The sequence below is a fragment of the Lepisma saccharinum genome, chromosome 1 (assembly GCF_977018435.1).
Source record: "Lepisma saccharinum chromosome 1, izLepSacc3.1, whole genome shotgun sequence".
NCBI lineage: Eukaryota > Metazoa > Arthropoda > Insecta > Zygentoma > Lepismatidae > Lepisma > Lepisma saccharinum.
In genome coordinates, this window is record NC_139229.1 from 78,226,893 (window position 1) to 78,252,687 (window position 25,795).

At 40.9% G+C, this 25,795-nt stretch overlaps 1 protein-coding gene across 1 annotated transcript in view; it reads left to right on the top strand.

The window, feature by feature from the left end:
* The window catches only part of LOC145996780 (uncharacterized), an 892,808-nt gene that overhangs the window by 789,251 nt on the left and 77,762 nt on the right, over nt 1-25,795 (top strand). Inside the window, exon 4 of the mRNA XM_083133317.1 lies at nt 427-494. Within this exon, the coding sequence (XP_082989443.1) occupies nt 427-494 (68 nt within the window). The remainder of the gene's footprint in view (nt 1-426; nt 495-25,795) is intronic.

Below are 25,795 nucleotides of genomic sequence, written 5' to 3' on the forward strand. Positions count from 1 at the left end.
TGCAAACTTAACCTGTCGCGGGGCTTAGTTAGCATTTTTTAGAGCTCCAAGAAATAATATAAAAGATGATGATGTAGTATGAAATAGTAAATTTAGTGGAGGCCATTCACGGTGATATCTACCAAATATTGACATAACTAACGTTTCTTTATAGTAGGAATATGTTGCATTTGAATTGAAATGGCCATTACTGAATAAGGCATATGTAGAGATATAAACATCTAGTTTTTGTACAGTACAGCATAGCTCCCATCTAGCGGACAGATAATAAACTACGAAATAGAATCATTCGGGGTTAACTGTTGTAAAGTTTCGCTCAATGAACTTAAGTACATTCACAGATTAAGTCAAATTAGTAGCTAATGTGTAGATTCTAAATGGGTTTGTAGATGTCCTGAGTAATGTATGGTTGTTGTTTCTTTGCAGTGAATACAAGTGCTACCGTTGCGTCGTAATCCACGGGAAGCATCACAACGTCCTTCAGTATAAAGAAAGTAAGTGGCCCTTCATGTTTCTTACTGATGTGAATAACTGATAACGTCGTGAAAATTACTAATATGGTCGTAGGGAAACCACACAGTGTTGTATAAGATGTCCAGAAACCTGCAGAATATCAAGTGTGGTTCATTTGTACTGAGTATAGTTATCGCATATGAGATGTTTGAAGGAGATAAGTGTATTTCTTGTAAGATCATGTTTCCACTCTAAAGATATGTGCCCTCTAGTGGCAGACATACATTACCACAATTCCTGACATTGTTTGTCAAAGTTTAAGTCCGCTTTATGCACAGATAAGGCTGATCGCTACTAGACTTACAGTTTAAAGTGGGATCCGAACCACTATATGCCTTTACTGGGATCCCTTGATTACAACACTAAAGCTTGTTAATCTTTACATAGATGGCGTGTTTTAGTTTGTGGAGAAACACGTTTCACTAGATTCTTGGTTAGGATCCCCGTAGCCGAATAGTTGGTGCTCTTGCCTTTGGTACGAATGGTCACGGGTTCGATCCCAAATGGGAAACCCAAAAATTTCAGTCAGGGTTTCTGTGTATAAAGTGCAGCGGTTTGGTAGGTTCGATCCTCGAAGGCCTGTTCCACCAAATACTTTATCTTGATTGGTTGGAACTTTTAATATATTGTCTTAGTTTAAAAAATTGATGTTCAACTATCTTTAACCAATTGAATGTCAAGTAATCATGCAGGAGGACTGTGAAGTGTATTTTTAAGTACTTGAAAAAGTGGTGGGTTTACAATCAAGTTGTTGAATATTGGAAATTCCCACAACTGCTTGACTTACCCCATTATTTGCAGGACCAGTTTCTGTACACGACATTCACAGCATACTGGATATGTAGTGCTTTTAGTCTTTCCCAGCCTTCATCACAAGGGCCACAAAAGAGAACAGAGAGAGGGTGAAATGAGCAAGACATGAAAAGAATTTTCTCCCGAAAGAAGAAGAATCCTCCAAACTGTAAAAAAGAAGGTATTTCTAAAGAGACTTCTCCTCCAGGCGATGTTTTCATGAGGCTTGTTAACGCATGCGCGAGAAAAATAATAAAAAAAAGGAGAGGGATACTTTTTGTGCGGAGGGGTGGGTGAAAGATGGTAACGAAAAACGGGGTGGAGGGAAAGGGTAAAGAAAATGGTGGAAGGGGGAAAAGCGGTTGCTGCAAGATGGTTTCTTTTGTGATTGGATTCCACCTTGTGCTCTTAATCTCTTTGTTAGTGGAGGAAGAGTTATTTTCGCAAGGGTAAATTACTTCCTGGATGCCCCGAGCATCTTCCCCAGTCTTCCGAAGTTTTGCTCACAGACATTGATGAGGCCTATGGCTACTTCGTTTCTTGCGTGTTCAAGGCACGGTGCAAAACTCGCCTCTTACGCTACCAGAATCGGCTAGACTTAGGTCCTTCTTCCACTTGGGGGAACTACCCTTAAACGTCAAGAGTTTAAGAGGACTTTTCTGCCTTGGAATGAAGGTTGTATGGAGAAGACTTCCGAAGAGTAGACAACGCTCTAGGTAAACGACAGCTGTCAGAGGTTTGTGCTTTCGTTATCGAAGATGGTGTGTGTCACGTTCCATATTTCCCGCTGCTTCACTCCCTCAGAAATGAAACTGAGGAGGTAGGTTTTTCGGTGATGGTGCTGAGACGAAACAAACCTCGCGGCGTTTTTAAAAATCCACACAAGAACGAGATCAGGCCTTTCGAGGCTCGTCGAGAGAAGACCGAGATGAAACGAGACTTGGTTTCCGTGAGAGACACTCAAGTCTCGCTCCATTGGCCATCTGCCGTAGCAGAGTGGTTAGAACGGTGGGCTACGATGATAGGGATCCCAGGTTCAAATCTCGGCCTTGGCATTGGGTTCCTTGTTTCCCTTCATCAATTTTATAATATCACTCATCCTTATCGTCGCGATTAGCCAAGAGTGGCAGGAAAGCGACACTAAATAACAAAGGAAATAAAAGAAAACTGCAATTTCTGATGCTCGAAAACTAAAATTACTTCATTCTATGACTTCTTCATACGTACCAAGTCGATATCTACACTTGGCCTATCCGATGGCGTTGTGATAACGCTTTCGCCTTGAAATCAAGGGGTCCCGAGTTCGATACCTGTTGGAATCACATTGCACAGTGATTCGGATCTTACTTTAAACTGTAGGTCCAGACCCAATTAACCTATCTGTGTATAAAGTGGGCTTAAAACAATAAATCAAATCAAATCAAATCAATATCTACCTGATTATGTATAGACAGGTCACATAGTTTCTGTATAATAATAAAAAAAGTTGATTTATTGGGGAAACTGTGAACCTGTGCAGCGTGGTTGCACACATTCAGGATAAAGAAAATCGTTTTTCACAATTGACAGCGTCGAACCGAGATGTCAACTAAGACAAGTTATATGGCTTCACTTAATGGCCCCTATACGAAGCTTGTGCTGTGACACGTTGCGTATATTTCGAGACGACAACGGCAGAGCTCTCCTCACACACAAGACGAGGCGAGACTACAAAGTCAGGGAAAAATAAGTGTAACGCAATGATAGAAAAGTTCAGTAAAACCTCGTTAATCCGGACTATTGGGAGGATAAGTTGATCGGTTTAACGAAAGTCCAGATTAACTAAAATAACCAAAAAGAACGGTAGAAAGTGCATTAAGACTCAGTTTATAGCAACAAAATATGTTTAGTATGGTGTATTTAAAGGGCATAGGTCAGTACAATACAGAGTCTGCGGGAAACAGAATTTCATCAGTGGTTGACTGCCTTTCTTTGGGAAGTTCTCTTGTTGACTTCTAGCCACATTTAAAACCTTGCATCCATTTTTTTTTGGCCTTTTGCCTGTCAGGACTAAGCGAAGACCAGCTTATCGGGGTCAGGATTAACGAGGTTTTACTGTAGTTCCAAAAGCAGAGACTGGTTGAGCTAATTTAGACAAAAATCCAGAGAAATTGTCATTTCTTTTCTGCCACTAATCAATTTATCTGTGCGGGAGCCTTTTATGTCTTGTGAGGAGATAGGCATTACTGAGAAGATTTTAATAGGTCTGATAGATTACGAGCACCATAACAATTTCGACATGACTGAGGGGAATTTTACAATAAATGTCAGAGAAATAGAAGTTGCTCTTGTGTGTACTGTGTGCGTCTGTGCCGAACTTTTGTATTTCTCTGTATAGAATCTCGCTCTCTGTCTGTCTGTCTATGCGCCTCTCTCTCTCTCTCTCTCTCTCTCTCTCTCTCTCTCTCTCTCTCTCTCTCTCTTTCTCTTTCTTGCCCCCTCTGTCATTTCCTCTCTTTCTCCACTCTCTCTCCTTCTATCTTTTCTCCTTTCTCTACCATTTATCTTCCCTCTTTCTTTCTCTACTCTCACTCCTTCCTTTCTCCTCTTTCTCTCTCTTCTCTCTGTCTACAATGAGAGAGGCCTTACCTATAGCGTAATGAAGTTCATTTTATGTAAAAGTTGTGCGTATTCCGTGCACACCAGACATTACATAACTGTGTATGTTAATTTTATATGTTGTAAGCAAATAGCGCTCGTGGCATCGTGTTAGAAATGTGTGTCTGTACGGTGTGGGGAATGTTTTTCACGTCACAGTTTCATCAGTAAAATACTGAAGGCGGCTCTATTCCAAAGAGTATAGGAATGGGAGGTTAGGGGGGAAAAAGCGATCTGGCATTTTCTTCCCTCCACGTATATCTCTCTGTCTCAAAGAGGACAAGTGGGGGCAGATATGGAAGAAATCATTGATGGAATTACCAATTAAGGGCGATGCCGACATTTTCTTCTTTTTTTTCCTTTCCTTTCGAGTGGTGCTCGAGGGAGAACTTCTTATTGCATCCCGTCCTCTCCCTTCTCTCTCGCTCTCTTCTCCATTCTCCAGGTAAGATGGGATGGCTGGAGACATCTCCAGGGATCACTTCCAGTAATTACAGGCTGTCTCCAGAACGCCACCTGCAATGTTTACCCTTATGATGTCTTTTTCCTCTTCCTCGTTCCCTTTTTCGTGTGTTTCTCGTGAAGATTGCCAAGATGCAGTTTCCTAAGAGGTTTTCTTGCAGTTTGCAGTTCTCTAAGTATTTTCAGAGTTCCGTTAGTCCATAGCCTTGCAGTTTCTTTCAATTTCTAAGAAGTCTTCAGACTTCTCTCGCCCACATTGAAAGTCGGCGAAACTTTTGTTTCCGTGACCTCTGCAGACATTAATTTCTATGAATTTTAATGTATTTATTTTCATATTTCATGCTGATATTATCTTGTTTTCTAGATACATAGAGTAGTGCTTTCCTATTTTTTTTTTTTTTTTTGTAAGAATATGCTTTTGCGTGTGGGGCTCACCTAGTCGGGGGAGGGGTGCCCAGCTCAGGCTGAGGTCGAGAATGATTGCAGCCCTACAGAACAGTCTAGAGAACTTTTCAATTTTTACACTCATTTCAACAGAATCCTTAAGATGGCAACACTGATGTCTTATGTACCACCCTTAACTACTTACCGACGAAACTCAGGATACAGTCACCACATTGTGGAAGTTTGTAACACTAGCACTGTTTGGTTTTGAATTCGCCCCCTCCCCACCATTCTTCCTTGCAAAGTTTCTAGGACATCACCCTCTCCGCTCTCGCCCCTTCCCTATTCCTCTTTTATCATCATTCCATGCATTCCACCTTCCTTCAGGGGCCCCTTGGCCCTTGACTTCCCGTCTTCCTGTGTGCTTTACCGCAAAGTATCACGAGTTGTTCCCCTGTGCAACAAGCCACGGAGAGGATGTTGTATATCTTCCGCAAGAGCATCGGATGCATAGCAACATCCGCATTATCTGCGAGGGTCGCGGGGAGTTTAGACACCTTGCAATCGGATCGTGTTATAAATTATCGATTCTGGATGCTGGTAGACACTGCGATGTGCAGGGAACATTCTTGTGTATGTTCGGTGTAGGGGGACCGAACATTTTCAAAGGGTGGACAATGCAAGGTGTATGTGCTGGTAAATTAGTGTAGACAGATTTCATATACACACTTTCTCTCTCTCCTCTCTCCGCTATTTATCTATTCCAGGAACTCCTGTTCACGTTCCAATTTTCATTTCAACACCGTACAACACGAGACGAACTATCAGACTGTGTAGAGTATATGAAGGGAAAAAAACTTTTCTCACTAACGTTGAACTTCTTAAGATCTGATTCTCAAAATACTGGTCTCACTTATTGCACAACGCGCTAGCAACGTTCTGACGTCACCGCGGAATGCTTTCAGTATTAGGCTAAATGCCTAAGTTGTTAGGTTAGGTTTGTTATGTTTAGTTGTATTTATGCTAAGAGAACCAAGCGTAACATATCTATCCTATCAACGTAGGCACTCTGCATCTGACGTCAGAACACGAAGTTGGTAGCGCGTTGTGCGATGAAGAAGATCCTCAAGATACAAGCCCTCGAAAAACTGCATTTACTATCCTGTATATATGTTCCATGTGACTCAGCTGTTAGCATATGCAGATGATGTAGACTTACTGGGGATGATGTAAATACAATTAAGAATAATGCTAAAATATTTTTCAAAGCAGCTAAAGAGATAGGTTTGGAAGTTAGCAAAGAGAAAACTAAATATATGCTTACAGGCCGAAACCAAGTGTTAGGTAATAATCAAAATCTAATTATTGGTAACAACTCGTTTGAACCAGTTTCCAAATTCAAGTACTTAGGAGTAATACTAACAAATGAAAATGATATTAAAGAGGAAATAAAAATCAGGCTTAATTCAGGAAATGCATGTTACTTTTCTCTTCATAAACTTTTGTCATCTCGTTTAATATCTAAGAAACTAAAAGTTAAAATATACAAAACCGTAATTTTTCCTGTAATATTATGTGGATCCGAAACGTGGTCCCTTACTTTGAAAGAGGACCATAAATTGAGAGTATTTGAAAATAAGATCCTTAGGAAAATATTTGTACCTAAAAGGGATGAGGAGACAGGTGAGTGGAGAAGGTTACATAATTTAGAAGTACATAATTTGCATTCATGTCCAGATATTATTAGAATTATTAAATCAAGAAGACGTAGGTGGGCAGGCCATGTGGCATGAATGGGAGCGGAAAGAAGAGTTTACAGGATTATTTTTGGGAAACCGAGGTAAGAGACCAGTAGGAATGCCAAGACGAAGATGGAGGGATAATGTTGAGATGGACCTAAAGGAGATTGGTAGGGATGGAAAAGAGTATATAGAAAATTGGTAGGGATGGAAAAGAGTATATAGATCTTGCTCAGGATAGGGACAGATGGAAGGCCTGTGTTGCTGCAGCCATGAACCTTCGGGTTCAAGAAGACTAGAGAGTTAGTTACCGTAGTTAGTTAGTATATATGTTCGATACCCAGTGTAGGCACATTCTGGTTCGGATCCCACTTTAAACTGTAGGTCCAGTCCCGATTAGCCTTACTGTGCATAAAGTGGACTTAAAACACCAAATCAATCAATCAATCAGTAGCCAGCCATACGACATAGATGTTATGTTGCCACTGTAACTTTTTTTTTCTGTCGGATAACATACTAAAAAATGATACGAAGTCACATAATACCAGTAGATGTGGGGTGAACTCGGTGGGTTGAAACCTCCTCCCCTTCCTCAATACCACCATGCATTTAAATTCCATCTTATCGCCATTCATTTTCATCATCGCAAATATCTAAAAGTGTCAAAAAAGCGTAAACCAAATCAATCATTGGAGCTTCTTTCCTGTGAAGACTGAGAGGCCCAATTAAAAAAGCTATTAATATTTTACAGATTCCTTTTATACCGACCACGAGGCCTTTGTTGTCATTGCATACAATTTGTTGCACTTCAAAGCCAAACTAAATTTTATATAACACGTTCCACATTTTAAAAAACGTTCAACGAACGGAAGGGTGCACCTGTAAAACGTTCACGTGCAACACACAGAACTGAAAAGTTTAATGGCGTTTAATTGCGAGCCGTTTTAAAATTCATATCGTGTGATTGTTGTTCAGAAAAGAAGAAAGGTAAACAAAGTTAGGTGCAAACGAGCCTACAGATCCATGCGAAAAGAGAACGTCGAAACACGAGCCGACAAAAACAAGTTTTCGCCGGAAATAATGTAATTTGATTAATTGAAAGTGACTCGTGCGCAGGGCTGTGTACTTGTGACATCGTGTTTCAGTGAAATGGGGCCCTGGCGATGGGCATTACATCGCCCTCTGTGTTAGGGTGTATGGTTTAACTAACCAATAAACACGGATAGGTCAATTTACAACCTAATAAAAGCAAGTGAAGTGAGTATTTGTATGCGCGGGCATGCGTCTGGCTCGACACCGAAATGGCACATAGCGACAACCGCTCCGGGCGCGAACAATTGAGGCGTGATGCTGCGCTGGACCACAAAACGAACGGGATCCTCGACACAGATTTAACCAGGATACTATCCGAAATTATTACTAATTGATGCTTTCATGCAGGTATGCTATGCACATGTTAATCCTATCGGTAAGATGGTGTGTGGCGTATATATTGAACCTCAACTACTTTATCACGGTTTGTACGGGAAGTTGTGGCTTTGAAATAAGGTGCAGAGCGTATTACACGAGCGACGTAGACTGAAAACTCGAGTAAGTATTGTAGATTGTACTCAGGATTGCCTGGTCCAGGCGGATTCTATTCTCGATTGCCTATTTCAAGCAACTCGGAGAGACTAATCTCCAGTAAGCATTGTAGATTCTAGGGATTGCCTATTTCAAGCGGATATGGCCTTTTGATCTCGAATATGCATTGTGGATAGTACTCGGAATTGCCTATTCCAAGTGTCTCTGAGACTGTAATCTCCAGTAAGCATTGTAGATTCTAGGGATTGCCTATTCCAAGTGGGTCTGGCCCTCTGATCTTGAGTAAGCATTGTATATACTACTCGGGATTGCCTATTCCAAACGACTCTGAGACTTTAATCTCCAGTAAGCATTGTAGATTCAATTGCCTATTCCAACGGGTCTGGCTCTCTGAACTCGAGTAAGCATTGTAGATACTACTCGGGATTGCCTATTCCAGGCGGGCCTGACCCTTTAAATCTCGAATAAGCATTGTAGATAGTACTCGGAATTGCCTATTCCAAGTGACTCTGAGACTGTAATCTCCAGTAAGCATTGTGGATTCTAGGGATTGCCTATTCCAAGTGGGTCTGGCCCTCTGATCTCGAGTAAGCATTGTAGATACTACTCGGAATTGCCTATTCCAAGCGACTCTGAGACTGTAATCTCCAGTAAGCATTGTAGATTCTAGGGTTTGCCTATTCCAAGCGGATATGGCCTTTTGATCTCGAATAAGCATTGTAGATACTACTCGGGAGTGCCTATTCCAAGCGACTCTGAGACTGTAATCTCCAGTAAGCATTGTAGATTCTAGGGATTGCCTATTCCAAGCGAATATGGCCTTTTGATCTCGAATAAGCATTGTAGATACTACTCGGGAGTGCCTATTCCAAGCGACTCTGAGACTGTAATCTCCAGTAAGCATTGTAGATTCTAGGGATTGCCTATTCCAAGTGGGTCTGGCCCTCTGATCTGGAGTAAGCATTGTAGATACTACTCCAGGCGGGCCTGGCCCTTTAAATCTCGAATATCCTTTGTAGATACTACTCGGAATTGCCTATTCCAAGCGACTCTGAGACTGTAATCTCCAGTAAGCATTGTAGATTCTAGGGTTTACCTATTCCAAGCGGGTCTGACCTTTTAAATCTCGAGTAAATATTTTAGATTTTAGGGATTGCGTATTCCAAGCGGGTCTTGACAGTGATCTCTAGTTTGAGCTTTTTGTTCTAAGTCCACTTTTTGCACAGATAGGCTAATCGCTACTGTACCATCAGTTTAAAGTGGGATCCGAACGCGGTTCCACTACTCCATAGGTAACGCTATCGCTCGAATCTCCACTAGGTATTATAGATTCTACTTAAGATTGCCTAGTCCAAGCGGCTGTGATTCGCATTCGTGCTCTTGAGGGTGGTGCTGATCACGCAACCTATAGAGTTGAAAGCCACCATGCAATCTTTAACTTCGCTCATTCGCCGTGCCTTTACTGGTATTCGACTCAACCTTCTAGGAAACGAAGCAAGGCGCCTCTCCGATGGCGTAATGATATCGCTGTTGCCTTGAAATCAATGGGGTTTTGAGTCCGATCCTCAGTGGAAGCACATTGCGGTTCCGATCTCAATTTGAACTGTAGGTTTAGTCTCAATAAGCCTCTCTGAGCATAAAATGAACTTAAAACAATCTTATAAAGGTTGCTTGTGGGACACCTCTTGTACAGTCACGGACACTTCTGGGTTGAAACACTACCATTAACGATTTATGGAATCGTTACAACCAGGAAGTTGCCGTTGTTAGGAACATCCTGTGTCTGTGTACATATATTGGATGCGAAAGGGGGATGGATAACGAATGACATGAAGTGTTTTCCTTGTTAGTGCGTAAACCATATCTCGTCCCCACTGGAGGCAAGAGAAAAGCTAAAATATTAACATGCTGGTTACGCACCTTCAACGACCCCATTAGCTTCATTTGGCGCGAAACTCGAACCTGAAGAAAGAGAGGGTGGCAAAAAATAAAATACTTACACGCTCACACGTGGTGCACCCCCTAGCCCCCCGCGCGTCATATTTCACCCCATCCCCCCCACACCCTCGCTAGACGTTTTCGAGTATGGCTGTCGCAATCTCGTGAAAATGATTTACGCCCTTGTTTAGCTCGTATTCTCGTGTTTTCTCCCCAATTTTTCTCCCCTTTCTCTCTGTCGTTTTCTCTTTCCCCCCTTTCTCCACCTCACCCTCTCCCCCCCGTCCGCACTCTTTTCTTCGCGGAATGAGACTGTTTTCCAGAAAGGGGGGGTCCTGTAGGAGACGCTTGGATCCTTGCATTGTGGTTGCGGCGGCTATTTCTGCGTAGACAGTCTTCATCATTTCGGAGGTTTTTCAGTGAATGCGGAATGAGGCATTTCCCCTAGGTGTGACATAAAGAGAAATCTTCTGGAGAATATATAATGCCCCTCTAAGATATCACCCTTTCGTAGCTCCCTTGTATGCATCTCGTGTTCGAGCCGGTAACGGTTATGCGCTGCCCCCCTCTTCTATTTTATTATTATTATTATTATTATTATATCTGGCCATAAAGAATTTTATCTGAGTGTAATCCAAGAACTAGATGATTTCTACAATTAGGGGACACTTTTGACAGAGGAAAGGATTTATTTTGAAGATAGAAAAGTTATGAATTGTTTTCTTGATACTTGATGTGTAACTTTTGATACCATATAGGCAGCAGAACTGAATTTTCGCTAATAACTTTTCATTTAATTATTGAAAATTTCATGCTAATGGCATTTGCTCTATGCTAATCACATTTTGTCCATGCTAATGACAAACCAGCCATCTTTAATTTTTCTGTTTAGGATGTTGGTTGAATTACATCCAGCCTTGGGCTTCTGATTTCAAATCATTCAACAAGTAAATTCTACATTTATTCAATTTCATTTGTCTGCTGAATTATACGTACTTAGTCCACGCTCATGCTAAAAAATTAATACACTGAGCTTGGTTTCAGAAGTAATTGTAATCCAATCAGTCAAACAAGATTCCTCCAAAGCACATGATCACTCACTGCAGCTTGAAATAGTGTTGCCATATGTACTATTATTACTCTAAAGAAAAATAATATTCCTGCCTTTCAAAAATCAAATTAAAGTTTGGCGACATAGGATCTGGGGGGAAATTTATTAGCATCCCTATTTTATTGTATTATTGATTGCATTTTTTCATGGTATTTGAATCTTCATACTTATGTTATACGGAAAAATATTTTTACTTCATAAATAAATAATAGCATTTGGGAAAGAATTGCACTTAAACTTCAATACACCACGCTAATGACAAATTGCATGGATATAATTTTGTAATATCTTATTTTTTAAGATACGCCTTCATGGCGTGGTGCTATGCACAGGGGAGAACTTTACTTTTTTTACTTTTTTACTTATTTTTTAACATTTTTCATTATAATTGGTGGAACTTAAAGGGTTGTATACATAGAGTATGGGATTTTTAGAATTGCTTCACAAACTTAGCAACTACGGTTACAGAGCTGGGACTTTATAAATTGTTCCCTAATAGTAGAATCACCCAACTGAAATAGTTCATTCCTCTGACTATGTGGCTGGTGGACAAGAACACAGATCTTTGTACGGTATCTGATTGTGAAGTCCTAGTGGATGTCTTACGTCTGAAGGCAGTGTTTGAGTTTCTTTGGCACAGCCTCTACTACACGGTGTGCCAAAAGTCAAGATACCATATCGATATGCAATTATTGTGAAATAAAATTCGGTAATCACTGCAGAAACTGTATTGAACTGAATAAGATGACATTAAAGACTGAATTAGTACAAGAATACAACTGAATAAGGTGACATTAAAGACTGAATTAGTACAAGAATACAACTGAATAAGATGACATTAAAGACTGAATTAGTACAAGAATACAACTGAATAAGGTGACATTAAAGACTGAATTAGTACAAGAATACAACTGAATAAGATGATAAAGACTGAATTAGTACAAGAATACAACTGAATAAGATGACAAAAAGGACTGAATTAGTACAAGAATACAACTGAGTAAGGTGACATTAAAGACTGAATTAGTACAAGAATACCTATACGATTAATGTCTGTGCAGATCTCAACGGTCGAACTTCTTCGTATGTTGACCATCTTTCGCGGTACACAACCATTATTTTAAGAGTGAGATAAGATCGAGACGTAGAGGACAACGTTTATTATAAGTCCATCTGATGCACAGCTAGGCTAATCGAGACTGGAGCTACAGTTAAATCCATCGTGCTTCCAACAAGAAGCGAATTGACGAACCCTTGCTTATGATTGCTTTTTTCTTATTTATCTTCGCCTTTCTGCCACGTTTGGCTAATCGCGGCGATGAGGATGAGTGTTGCTATGATGAACCTGATTCGCATGCCCAGGTTGAAACTCGAACTTGGGACCCCTGACGTCGTAGCGCGCTGTGTCACTCCGCCACAGAGATCGACCATCTGCTTGCAAGGCGACAACTTTAGCCATTACGCTATAAGCGAACGAGAACGAAACAAGCTACCTTATTCACAGAACTAGTTGATACTTAGCGCGGGTAGCATCCCTACTTAGCTTAATCCTCACTCTACTTGTGTGTGACGTAAGCACTTTCTTATCTACACGTTCTTTACACCAACATCCGCGCCGTGCTTACAAGCTCACAAACGACCAGATGCAGATATTCCGGAGCCGAAGAACTTGCCTGAGGATTAGGGATGAAATATTAACCGCAAAGTTTTGCAAATAATTAATAGTTTCTTCCTGCTAATTATAGTCCTGGAGAATTGGCTGGATAACAAATTAACTATTCATGACTAAGCTGCCCCCTCTATCTTTTGTCCTTTTGGCTTTGCTTTAAATATGCAGGTAAGCCTCGTCTGAGTGCATGCATTATGTTGGTTGATCGCTAGCTAGTGGGTTTTGTCGTATGCTTTTCTGTTTTTGTTGAAGTAGTTTCCAGTATTCTTCTGTGTTTACCTGCAGTATCGCTTAATTCCCTTTCCCCGATTGCCAGGAAGTTCTTTATCGTTTTAATTTTGGCACAGTTTTAATTATACGAGGGTCATTTCAAAGGTTATTTTACTGCGCATGCGCGGATCGTAGGATGATGCAAACGCTCTACTTATTGCGTCAGCTGTGACCTAGAATGGAGTTTTCCATGTAAGAAAAAAATCTGCTTTGTAACAGAAGAAAGTGGGTCAGGTGAGAGTAACTCCTTTTTTCAAAGTAACGCTGAGCCATATGTTTTTCTTACAGTAAAGGGCATTTATACCCTTCATACAGTCCTGACATGATCCCACAAGAAATATGAATTATGCATTATTGTTTGCATTTTTAGAAATATATAGGGTGTAAGGAGTATCTTTGTCGGGAGGCACCCAAATGCCAATATTTCGTCCACGTTGTGAACTGCATTTGTGGAGGTCATGGAGGATCTGTCCCTTGAACCCACGGCCAGTGGGGTTTTGTCTTTACCTTACATGTGCTTTGTGCCCTTTATAGTCTCGGCATTTAACCACGGGGCAAATAACCTAACTGCTGACGCGCCCACAATTTCATCCATTCAGAAATTTATAAATGTTAGTGTTTGACTATTGTGAAAGTAACGTCAACTTTTCAGGAACTGTTCTGTATGAAACGTAAACCCTTGGAATAAAAAAAATCAACCTAAATTATTATTTTGAAAAAAAGCAAAACAAAGAAGGTTACACGATATTGAGTCTCATAGCCTATATTCATCCCTTGATATAATTAGAACAACTTAATCAAGAATATTTCGGTTTGCAGGCCTTGTGACACGTGTTGGAGAGGAAAGGAATTGTACAGGATCCTTGTGGGCGAACCTGATGGTGTGAGACCTGTAGGAAGGCCAAGATGAAGATGGAATTAGAAAGATGTGTACCAAAAGGAAACTATCAATGATGTCTAAGTGTGGATGAATAGACTTATTTTGCTGAGACATTAAACCTTCTGGTTTAACAAATGTGTACCATATGTTGAGGAACAAAATTATCTCGTGCGGTAGATTGGAATATCGTTATGTGCATTGCCATAGATATTTGAGTTCTAGGATGACCTAGGACGTCAGTCCTTCATGACTAATGGTACTTACTAGAAGCTTTTGTAGGCAACAACTATATCCCCCCCTCGCCTTTCTCTTCCCAGAAATATCGAAAGAAGCACGTGTCTTACAAAGTAGATAGGGACTAGCTACCTCACAGCCAGGAACAACTCATATGAGGAAAGCCAATTTTAAGTATTTTCTCCGCGTACATGAAGAGGGGGGGGGACGGGGGAGCAAATCCCTCCTCCCTGTTTGGCACCCGATCCTCGTCGAACCCTGATACTTTCATCTGTCAACATCAAAATCACCCCTCCTTGTCATTTTCCACCCTCTCGTGTCAGACATCCACGAAGAAGAGGGGTGAGTTGCGGGTATCTGAAGGTGATGATGAAATATAGTCGCTCCCTAAGGAAGTATGTAATTAGCCGCTTCTCGGAGAGATGGGGAGAATCGGGGGGAGAGGTGAATTCCACTCACGAGTTCGCCAGCCGCTGCCACTACTTATATCCCAAACCTCGTGGGTTCCCTCTTGTTTAGGAATCTCCAAGTAATATCCTGCAAAGTAGTTCAAATGTGCCACAGGGAGGGATTCATTGGAATGTCCGATTCGAACCTCTACTTTGCTAAATATGTGTGGTCTACGACTACAAGTGCATTCGCCTTGTAATCAATGGTTACCATGTTGAATTCAGTGTTTCGGATAGCACTCTACACACCTGGACCAGTTCCGATTAGTCTATCTGTGATCAAAGGTTCCCCTGTTAAAATCACTGTTTCGGATAGCACTTTAAACAGCTGATTCAGCTCCTATCAGTCTATCTGTGATCAAAGGTTCCCCTGTTAAAATCACTGTTTCGGATATCACTTTAAACAGCTGGTTCAGCTTCTATCAGTCTATCTGTGATCAAGGGTTCCCTTGTTCAATTCAATGTTTCGGATAGCGCTTTATAAGACTGATCACCTCCGATCACAGTCTACATTTATAATTTCCTCACGGAAAGTGCAAGGTGCAAGTGCAAAATGCAATGAATATCTTGATTACAATTTGTCCTACTTTCTAAACTATAAACCTTACTGCAAATTTCTATTTGCAGCTGATGGCGCACTGGTATCGCCGTCGCCTGGTAATCAATGGGTCCCAGGTTCGATTCCTGGTGGAGGCACATAGTGATTCGGATCCCACTTTAAACTGTAGGTCCAGTCCCGAATAGCCTTACTGTGCATAAAGTGGACTTACAACACTAACTCAATCAATCAATCAAAGAAACGGACAACGTATAGTCATATTCCCGATGCTAGTGTGTTCCTTTAACGCCCATGGCCACCATGTGTACTGTGAATGCAGTTCAGTTAAAGATGGCGCCTGTTCCTATTTTTTTTTTAAATTCCTCTCTACCCGTTCCCTCAAAACCTTTTCCTACAAATTTAAATTAACTTCACATGAGGTGGATTGCTACCGTACAGTATGTTTCCGCAAGCCACAGAGCATATCGACCTTTCTGGGAAACTCCATCTTAAGCGAACAACAGTCAGCGCTCCTAGCGGCGGGATCTGTGAACTAAACACATCAGCTGTGCGGGAGAAACAAATCATCTGCAAAAGTAAGTTCGTATAAGTTTCGTGCTCGAGAAGTTTTAACAAACTGTAATCATAATTATCATTACTGTACTTTTCTCTTGATTCCCTCCACACACACACGTGTAGACCTCGTCTATGTGTGATTTTTCTGATGTCCCCCAAGATAGTAACAGATTCTTTTTTGTCATCAAAGCTACAAATCTTTCATTAGAATTATTGTCGCGAACATCAGCGCAGCTTCCCTCGTAATATCTCGCCTCAGCATCCCTTCTCTCGGACTTGGGGAAAACTTTCTCTCCCGAAATCGTGGCGGCGATTCTCACGTCCCCTTGTGTGTAGACATCCACGCAACACAATGAAGACTGATGGGTTTTCTAATCTGAAGGATGTACGACACGGGAGCCGCTTCAATCTAGCGCTCCGCCCGTACTGAGCCAGTGTTTCCAAACCGCTTTCGCCAAGGCGGATTACCTAGGTGCATGTATTTCGGATAATTACCTAAACAGTGTTTCCAACTCGGTGTATTTCTATCTTATTCTCTCTATCTTGGTCTCGTTACGAGTCTCGAATATCTTGAAACATTTTCTCTTGTTGCAATGGAAACCCGAACTAAAGGACATCGTCCCAGGTGATTGCCAGCTTAACAATATTGTTTGGAGACATAGTTTCATCTCTTTGCTTCACGTCCTTTCAGCAGTGCGTTTGAAGGAAGAAAAACTGTTTTAATGTTGCAATTTGAATCATATTAGAGATACATTTGCGAGGCTGAGGAATGCAAAAATGACCTGCCTGTTGTCGCCGTGTGCAGCCAGCTCGTTTTCCTTTCAGGGTGGCAGCGGCATAAATACAAAAAAAGGCATGGTACGAAAACGCATTGCAAATGAATGGAACATATTACATAGTAACGAGTGAAAGCAATACTAATAATGGAATAAAACTTCACAAATCAAAGCAATCTGCTTCCAACGTGACTAAGAAAGTAAGGGTGTGTGCGTGCTTTTTGTGTATTTCCTAGCGTCTTATTAATGCTTCTTTCCTGGACAAATTTATAGTCATTTTGGCTCTAAATATACCTTTTCACACCCATAAACACAAACTTACACCCCTCAAATAAAAAAATCTGAATAAACCTTTGCTCAACCCCCGAGCCGGCTTTTCGTTGCATGTTAATTCTATTGCTAGTTAACCTTCAGCGACCCAGTTTACTAGATATAGTCTGCTCTATACATATACATTTACTTATACACACACGCCAAAACATTCATTCGATTTTTAAAACAAATTTATTTCCGAAAACACGGAAGAAGCGTGAATTCCTATGACGTTGCTGGTCTTTGAGATGTCCCGTGGCTGACGTCATCCGTGGAGGTTCACGAATGGTTCCGAACTTTTTCGAACGCCAGACTGCACCTCACACGGTAAGTCCAGATTCCATTTTAAGATTCTCACCCTTTCCTACAGGGACTTCTGCATGTCTGGCAACACTGAAAAATTGAACACCAAATCGAAGCTCCCCTTCCCACACTTTCTCCCCGTCCACCCCGAACCTCACCCCGCACTCGCAGTCTTCTCAGCTCCTCCCAACTGTATGTATTACACGGAAACACACACACACATATTATATATATATATATATATATATATATATATATATATATATATATATATATATATATATATATATAATATGTACAAGTATATACATACAAATCAATAAATGAACGTATCACAAAATTTTCAAATATCTCAAGAAGCAGATTTTCCTCACCATTTCCCAAGATGACGGATTTTTTAAATTTTATTCACTATACCATTCCACACAACCGAGCCCAAAAATAACTTGTGTTGCAATTATTTCAATGATGGTCCATTATTTTCCCATCCTTGCCTCTACTATACCCAGAAAGTAAAACAAGAAGAGCGGAAAATTAGGCGTAACCTTGGCTGGTTCAGTAGCTCAAATGATAAAGCAATGGCGACCCTACATTTTTCGCAGAGATCTCTACATAAAGTAAATGTGTTTTACAGTTTCGCGTCGTCACGAAATTACAGTGATCTGTCTCGTTATTGTCTGGATTTTTAAAAGATGTCTCGGTATCGTCTCTAATTTTGTCAAATCAGCTTCCATCGTCGCTGTTAACCTAGCTAAATAGACACTGGATATGCAATAACAAAGTATAAATACATATAAGAAATGAATTTGAATTCATCACAAGGTATTGAGCATTCGTCACAACGTTGCTACAGAGAAAGCACTTCTCTTTAGGAATCATTTCAAGTTTTTGAGATTGGAATGATTGGAAGTGGTAGAAGAAAGAGGACATTTTGGGTAGATTTAAATCTTTCCAATTTCGCAGCCTCCTCCTATCTTGTACCTTGGGGAAATGGAGCATTAGGACAGCTTGAGGGATGGGGGTGTTTCGGGATGTGATGACACGACCCGCGCCTGGAATGTTAACATCGGGTGAACGGTTGGCCATAAATTCCTTCCATTTAAATAAAAATTGAATCTGTCCGAGCTTCGCTGCACTGCCCTACTTTCGTTCCTTTGCTGGGTCCCATGGTTCCCAGCTCGTGTCTCGGCATTCTCATTCACATTCATGGCATTAAGGGTTATTTTCTTTCGACAAGGCTATGTTTATCGTGTTGAGAATGGAAATGTTTGTACACTCACAAGTACAAGCGAGTTGGACTTTAGACGTGAAACCATATAGGAAAATACGCTCTAAACCATTATCCTTTACTGATAGGAAACCCGTAACGGATAGTAAATTGGCACGTTGCATAAGCTGCAAGGATATATTTTAAGGTGGACAATTTTTTTTTCTCTTATGGTGTATAATGAATTAACATTTTTGGGTGCGTTAGTACATATGGTCATTTGTTACCCTTCAAAGCGTACGAAGTTTTTTTCTCCATCTAAAACCCTTATCTTAAAGTTAAAAAGGGAGGTTCTGGTGCATCAGTTGATATGATGCATTTAGTTTTCTACCTGTAGGGTTGATAAGGCGACTTACATACAGAAAATTAAATGCATCAAATCTATTGATGATCGATTGATGCATCAAAGTGTGTTTTATGGCCTTTGCAAAGAATCATATTTACAGTTTCATGCATCTTTGTATATCGTTAAGGTAACTCCAAATGCATCATATGATACAAGTGAGTATTTCCTTCTGTCTAGATGAGTGGTTCTCAAACTGTGGTACCTGTACCCCCAGGAGTACATACACGACTTGAAGAGAAATGTCGAGAAATACTCGCAAGACAACATTTTTGCTGCAGGTGTTTGGAACTGAGTTCATTGTTTCAGACTTCATAGATTTAACGCTCAACAGAAAAACAAGGCTCTTTTTTTTTCCAGTGAAACTTTTCGTTTCATATGTTTTGAAATACAATATTCGTTCGAAATCTCTAGCCATTTCATTCTTCAACTCAAAAAACCATAAACATTTTTTTAAAGAGTATAAACGTCACGAGTACGACTGGGAACAGTACAGAAATAGATGAAATTTGGAGACTAATCTCCGCTTGCACAACCAGACATCAAGAAACTAAGTCAGGCTATGCAGGAACATCCTTCTCACTAGAAACTGTGGATTTACAAGACTCAAAAATTGTTCTTGACAGTTTGTTTAAAAACGTATTTTTGTTCTCAATTTTTTTCAATAACTCTGAAAAAAAATATATGAAAATTAAAGTTTTATATATATATATATATATATATATATATATATATATATATATATATATATATATATATATATATATATATATCTTAGGATACATGTTTCACATTTTAATTTTTGTAACTAAGCATAAATATTGTAAATGTAGGAACACCAAATAAAAATAATAAACATGGAATTCTAATGGTTGTTTACCATCTTTCCACATACAGCCCGAATGCCATTTTGCTATATCGCAGATACACGCCTCCAACATATCAAAAACGTCCCACCAATCAGACAGCCAAAAAAATTACCCAAATCCCATTATTCGGAGAAAACCTATGCACGTTGTAGGGGAGACCGGGGCACTTTGTCACAATTTTCACACTTTATTTTTTTGTGGCTCTCACGTAAGGCCGAAAATTATAATTTTTTACATGCAAATACTTAGTTATCTTGTGCACAACATATGTTCCTCTGTACAATGTAACTCATCCTGAACTGGACTTATTAACTCTTCTTTATGATCAATACAGTTGTGACAATTTACCCCATATGCGGGGTAAGTTGTCACAATATCTGGGGCAAGTTGTCACATGCTATTTTAGTGGCAGTTTCATTAAATAGGTATATATTATTAATGTAACTCCTAGAAAAAGACTGGCAATGTTACTAGCACTAAATACTTAGCATGTAAAAGAGACTTAAAAGCTAATTAAATTAAAAGGTAAATTATGCTAGTTAAACAGGAAATAAAGTAGATGGGCCTGTATATTTCCTTCATCCCAAAAGATACATATATTGTTACATCAATCTTTGTAGGCAAACCAGAACTTTCATGAAAACAACACTAGCTTACAGAGTAGCTAATGAATCAAAACTACAAACTTAAAGGTTACAGAAAGCTGTTTCAGTAAGAACATTTGCAAAAGATAGTGCCTACACTTCCAACACACGAAATTTGCCAGTGGCATTCAACTTTCTTGTGATTTTAGAGTTAATAAATTGCAAAAATATTCCTATATATATGTCCAAAGCTTGTTTTAGGTATGATACTAGTAAATCTTCCTCATGTTCCGCAAATACTCTGTTACATGTTGAGAAACCCAATGTGAATGAGCATTGCCCGGACTGTAGTTCACTATCTGTAACACGTGCACAAAATCTCGCCAATGTTCTGTAGTGGACATGAAATTCTTTGGCAGCTTTACGTATTGATACAGTGACAACATGCCCCGTCTTATTTGTGACAACTTGCCCCACGCGTCGTAGTTCCTCTTTTTTAAAAATATCTATACCAAGCAATAAGATTAAGCGCATTCAGAGTACTACATTATGAAGCTCTATTTCTAACCTACATACCACACACGAAAATGCTTATCGCTCACGTTTTCACGAACACACAGTAGGAAAACTACAGGACTCAAAAAATTTACACTGAAGCACTGAAAACAGACAAAGCTCAACTGACTCAACCACGTGTTTCCCGCACACCTCTAAACGAGTACAGTTGGAAGAGATATCTAGTAGGTAAAAGAGAAAGCAGCACCAGCTCGCTGACGTTTAGGCTTTTCTCAGAATTGCTACTGTGACAACGTGCCCCTTGTGACAATGTGCCCCGGTCTCCCCTACATTAGACGCTTAGTTACGACTAAAGGGTACAATGAGAGAAAAAGTTTGAGAATCGCTGTTCTAGATGCAATTTAATGCTTCATGTGATGCTTTTTGATGCACCTTCCTTCATCTTTCTCGATGATGCACTTGAATATTTGAGCTGAGCTACAGACTGTATGCATTTTTTGTTTCTATTGATGCATTTACTAAGAGAGTCAAATGATAACCTTAAAAGTTCTATAAAAATTATAGGACAGACTTTATACAGCTCAAATTTACATGAGGTATCAACTGTTATTTACGAAACAAACTGAAGACTGCAACACTAATCAAGTGAGCTTCAAAAATCCATTTTTGTTATTTTAAAGATAGCGCCTCCTATACACACTTGCACCAGTGAAGAGGAGTGGTTTCTTGTCAGCCTAAAACTTACAGAAATTTCTCGACAAATGGAAATTCAATATCTCTGTGCATGCATACCACATCAGCAAGTTTAGTAATGGAGAAGAATGTTCGACAATGGCCTCAGTTCGCTGGCGGATGGGTGGAAAGGCCTTCGCAGTGGCTCATAAGTGACTGAACGTGAACCCCAAAGACTTATGATTCTTGAGGTACTAACTCAAATTTGAAAATATAGGTGAGACCAGCAATAGGTCTGTCCTACAATGCAGCAAACTTGTGCAACCCTACGTACAGAAATGAAATAGATAAAAAACTAAGAACATTTGACTCTCCCTTGTACTTTTCTAGCTACACGCATGTTAAGATGTAGCGGAATTCGATCGGGCGTTTTCTGAAAAGGAGCAAAAACATTGTAGCAATACTGAGTTTGTTTCTTCTTTTAGCCAATGTCTACCCTCAAAGGTATCCGCTGTCATACACGTTCTAAGCAGTCAAGAACAGCAAAACTCACCACGCTGATCCACACCCCTCGGTACAAGAACCGTAACGTAGTCCCATTGTTAATTTGCTACGCGACGACAATGAAAACGGGGGCGTTAAATCTGAAGATACCTCGCACGACATGTCCGTCAGGCATTGTTTTGCGCGGTCTAGATTCCCTCCCTTCCCTCTCTTGATGACCTCCCCCATCCCCCAAACAGACACTTGTCCCCCCAACCCTTTTACAGCCACTGTCCATAAGTTATCCCGGTTGCGTTTTTAGCCGGCGACATATTGCCGCCGCTCGTAATGAATTTCATTGGTTTCTTGCCAGGGGATCGCCATTTGTCTCTTCCGCACTGGGAAGGCACTAAAGAGCGTCGCTTGCCATTTGTTTCCCGTGGCTGGCATCTCTATAATGTGTATTCCACATGTAAGTGCTGCTCGAACGAACGTTGTTGTCGCACGGTCTGAATACGTTGCTTTTTTTTTCTCCTCTTGCTTTTGTAGAAAGGGAAATGCCAGATTAGGAAAGATCACAGAAAGAAACTCGATCCTGAGAATCGGACCATGATGCATACCCAGTGCTCATTGTTGCGCCTCTTAAAGCTTGAATGCCGACGTCCGTGGCGGAGTGGTTAGCACCGCCTGGGCATCGGTGTTCTTTGTGAGTGTCCCTTCACCAATTTCATCATATCATCAATCATCCTCATCTTCGCGATTAGCCAAAAGTGGCAGAAATGCAAAGTAAAATAAACTACATCAATCAATCTTGTATAGTTCAAACCAGGCCGGGATTTAAGGCTAGACGAGTGACGAGTGGCAGGCAGGAATTCCCGTGCTAATTGCTGAATACCTGTTAGAAGTTTGTGGAGTTTAAATAATGAAAATCGACTAGTGCACAAAACACATAAAAGAAAAAAGAAAATTGGGTAGTAAAAACTGATTTTACCAGATTCTAAAAGGAAAAAAATGCATGGGATAATAAATACTACTTTTTTGGTATTTTTGTAAACATTCGTCTCATATTAGCAGGCGTTTTATTTCCAGTATAATCGCAATTGTTGTGCCTGAACCATGGTGGCAGTTGTGCGTGTGTGATGAAGGCAGTCGCACTACCTGCACCGTGATGTCAGTTCTGCCTGCAAAATTATGGCAGTCTTACTGAGTGCAAGATGAAGGCAGTTGCGGTACCTGCACCATGATGACACTCATCCAGCCTGTAAAATGATGGCAGTCGTTCTGCCTGCACGGAGATGGCAGTCGCACTACGAGGGTCACTATTTATATTTTGAGCCTAACAATGAAAAAACAGGAATTTGGCATTGAAAACTGCTTTATTGTTTTTCGAAGTATTCTCCTTTATGGTCAATACACTTTTGCATTCGTTCGAACCATTTGTCAAAGCAGTTTTTCCAATCTTCTTGAGACACCTCCATAATATGGTTCTTGAACGCATCAACGGCGTCTTCCGCCGACGAAAATCGTTGTTCACGCAATTTATTCTTGACATTCGGGAACAAGAAAAAAGTCATTGGGTGCCGAATCAGGACTGTACGGCGGATGACCCATCAATTCGATTTTTTTACTGTTCATAAAGTCTGTTGTTAGACAAGATGTGTGACAGCTGGCATTGTCTTGATGAAGAATGATCCGACGGCGTTTGTTTGTTTTCCGTATTTGACGGAAGACCTCTGGCAAACAAATTGTTGTGTACCATTCAGAGTTGACCGTTCTACGTTCCTCTAAGGCACAGTTGCCACATGACCAGTTTTCCCGAAAAAACAGGCGACCATTTGTTTCGATGTGCTTCGAGCGCGAACAACTTTCGTTGGATTGGGTTCATCTTGAAACACCCATACAGTCGACTGCTGTTTACGTTCCGGCTCATATGCATATATCCATGATTCGTCACCTGTTACAATCTTATATACGTCTTTTGAAGCACCACGATTGTATTTATTGAGCATTTGTTTGCACCAATTGACGCGAGCGTCTTTTTGAGTTTTTGTCAAATTGTGTGGGATCCAACGAGAACATACCTTTCTCACAGCTAAATGATCATGTAATATTTTATATATGCTGGTGGAACTAATGCCTATGGTTGCCTCAATCTCACAGTATGTCTGTCACATGACGATCTTGCAGTATTAGGTTTTGCACAGCATCAATGTTTTCTTGAACAACAACTGATTTTGGACGACCTTCGCGAATCTCGTCGGTGAGCGAATGGCGGCCACGATTAAATTCGTTATACCAGCGTTTCACAGTGGCAAAGGATGGGGCTTCATCGCCAAATGTGGAAGTAAGTTGATCGATATACTCTTGTCTTGATAATCCACGTCGAAAATCGTAAAAAATCATCGCACAAAAATGTTCACGAGTTAATTCCATTTTATTGTTGTCGCGCAATCTCCAAGGCAACATAAACAACACAAATGAAGCTATTGACAAAACATTTGAAGTACGTTATGGTCAATAATGCCAGACGATTCCGTGCAAACGTCAAATCGCGCCTAACTTCAATCAGTGTTGCCAAGGCTCAAAATATAAATAGTGACCCTCGTACTTGATGGCAACACATGTTTCACCTGCAAGATGATAGCAGTCGTTCTGTCTGTATCGTGATGGCAGTTGCACTACTTGTAGGATGGCGACAGGCGTTCCACCTGCAAAATGATGTCAGTCGTTCTGTCTGTATCGTGATGGCAGTTGCACTACTTGTAGGATGGCGACAGACGTTCCACCTGCAAAATGATTTCAGTCGTTCTGTCTGTATCGTGATGGCAGTTGCACTACTTGGAGGATGGCGACAGGCGTTCCACCTGCAAAATGATTTCAGTCGTTCTGTCTGTATCGTGATGGCAGTTGCACTACTTGGAGGATGGCGACAGGCTTTCCACCTGCAAAATGATGTCAGTCGTTCTGTCTGTATCGTGATGGCAGTTGCACTACTTGGAGGATGGCGACAGGCGTTCCACCTGCAAATGATGTCAGTCGTTCTGTCTGTATCGTGATGGCAGTTGCACTACTTGGAGGATGGCGACACTCGTTCCACGTGCAAAATGATGGCAGTCGTTCTGTCTGTATCGTGATGGCAGTTGCACTACTTGTAGGATGTCGACAGGCGTTCCACGTGCAAAATGATGGCAGTCGTTCTGTCTGTATCGTGATGGAAGTTGCACTTCATGGAGGATGGCGACAGGCGTTCCACCTGCAAAATGATGGCAGTCGTTCTGTCCGTATCGTGATGGCAGTCGCACTACTTGGAGGATGTCGACAGGCGTTCTACCTGTAAAATGATGTCAGTCGTTCTGTCTGTATCGTGAAAGCAGTTGCACTACTTGTAGGATGTCGACAGGCGTTCCACCTGCAAAATGATGTCAGTCGTTCTGTCTGTATCGTGATGGCAGTTGCACTACTTGGAGGATGGCGACAGGCGTTCCACGTGCAAAATGATGGCAGTCGTTCTGTCTGTATCGTGATGGAAGTTGCACTTCATGGAGGATGGCGACAGGCGTTCCACGTGCAAATGATGGCAGTCGTTCTGTCCGTATCGTGATGGCAGTCGCACTACTTGAAGGATGGCTACAGGCGTTCCACCTGCAAAATGATGGCAGTCGTTCTGTCCGTATCGTGATGGCAGTTGCACTACTTGTAGGATGGCGACAGGCGTTCTACCTGTAAAATGATGACAGACGTTCTGCCTGCACAATGATGAGACTCGTACTACCTGCAAAATTGGCGTGCAGGATGATAGGCGTTCCACGTGTACAATTACGACAGTCGTTCTGCGTGCATTGTGCTGGCGGGCCTGCATAATGATGGCAGTTGTTCTACTCATGCGATGGCGAC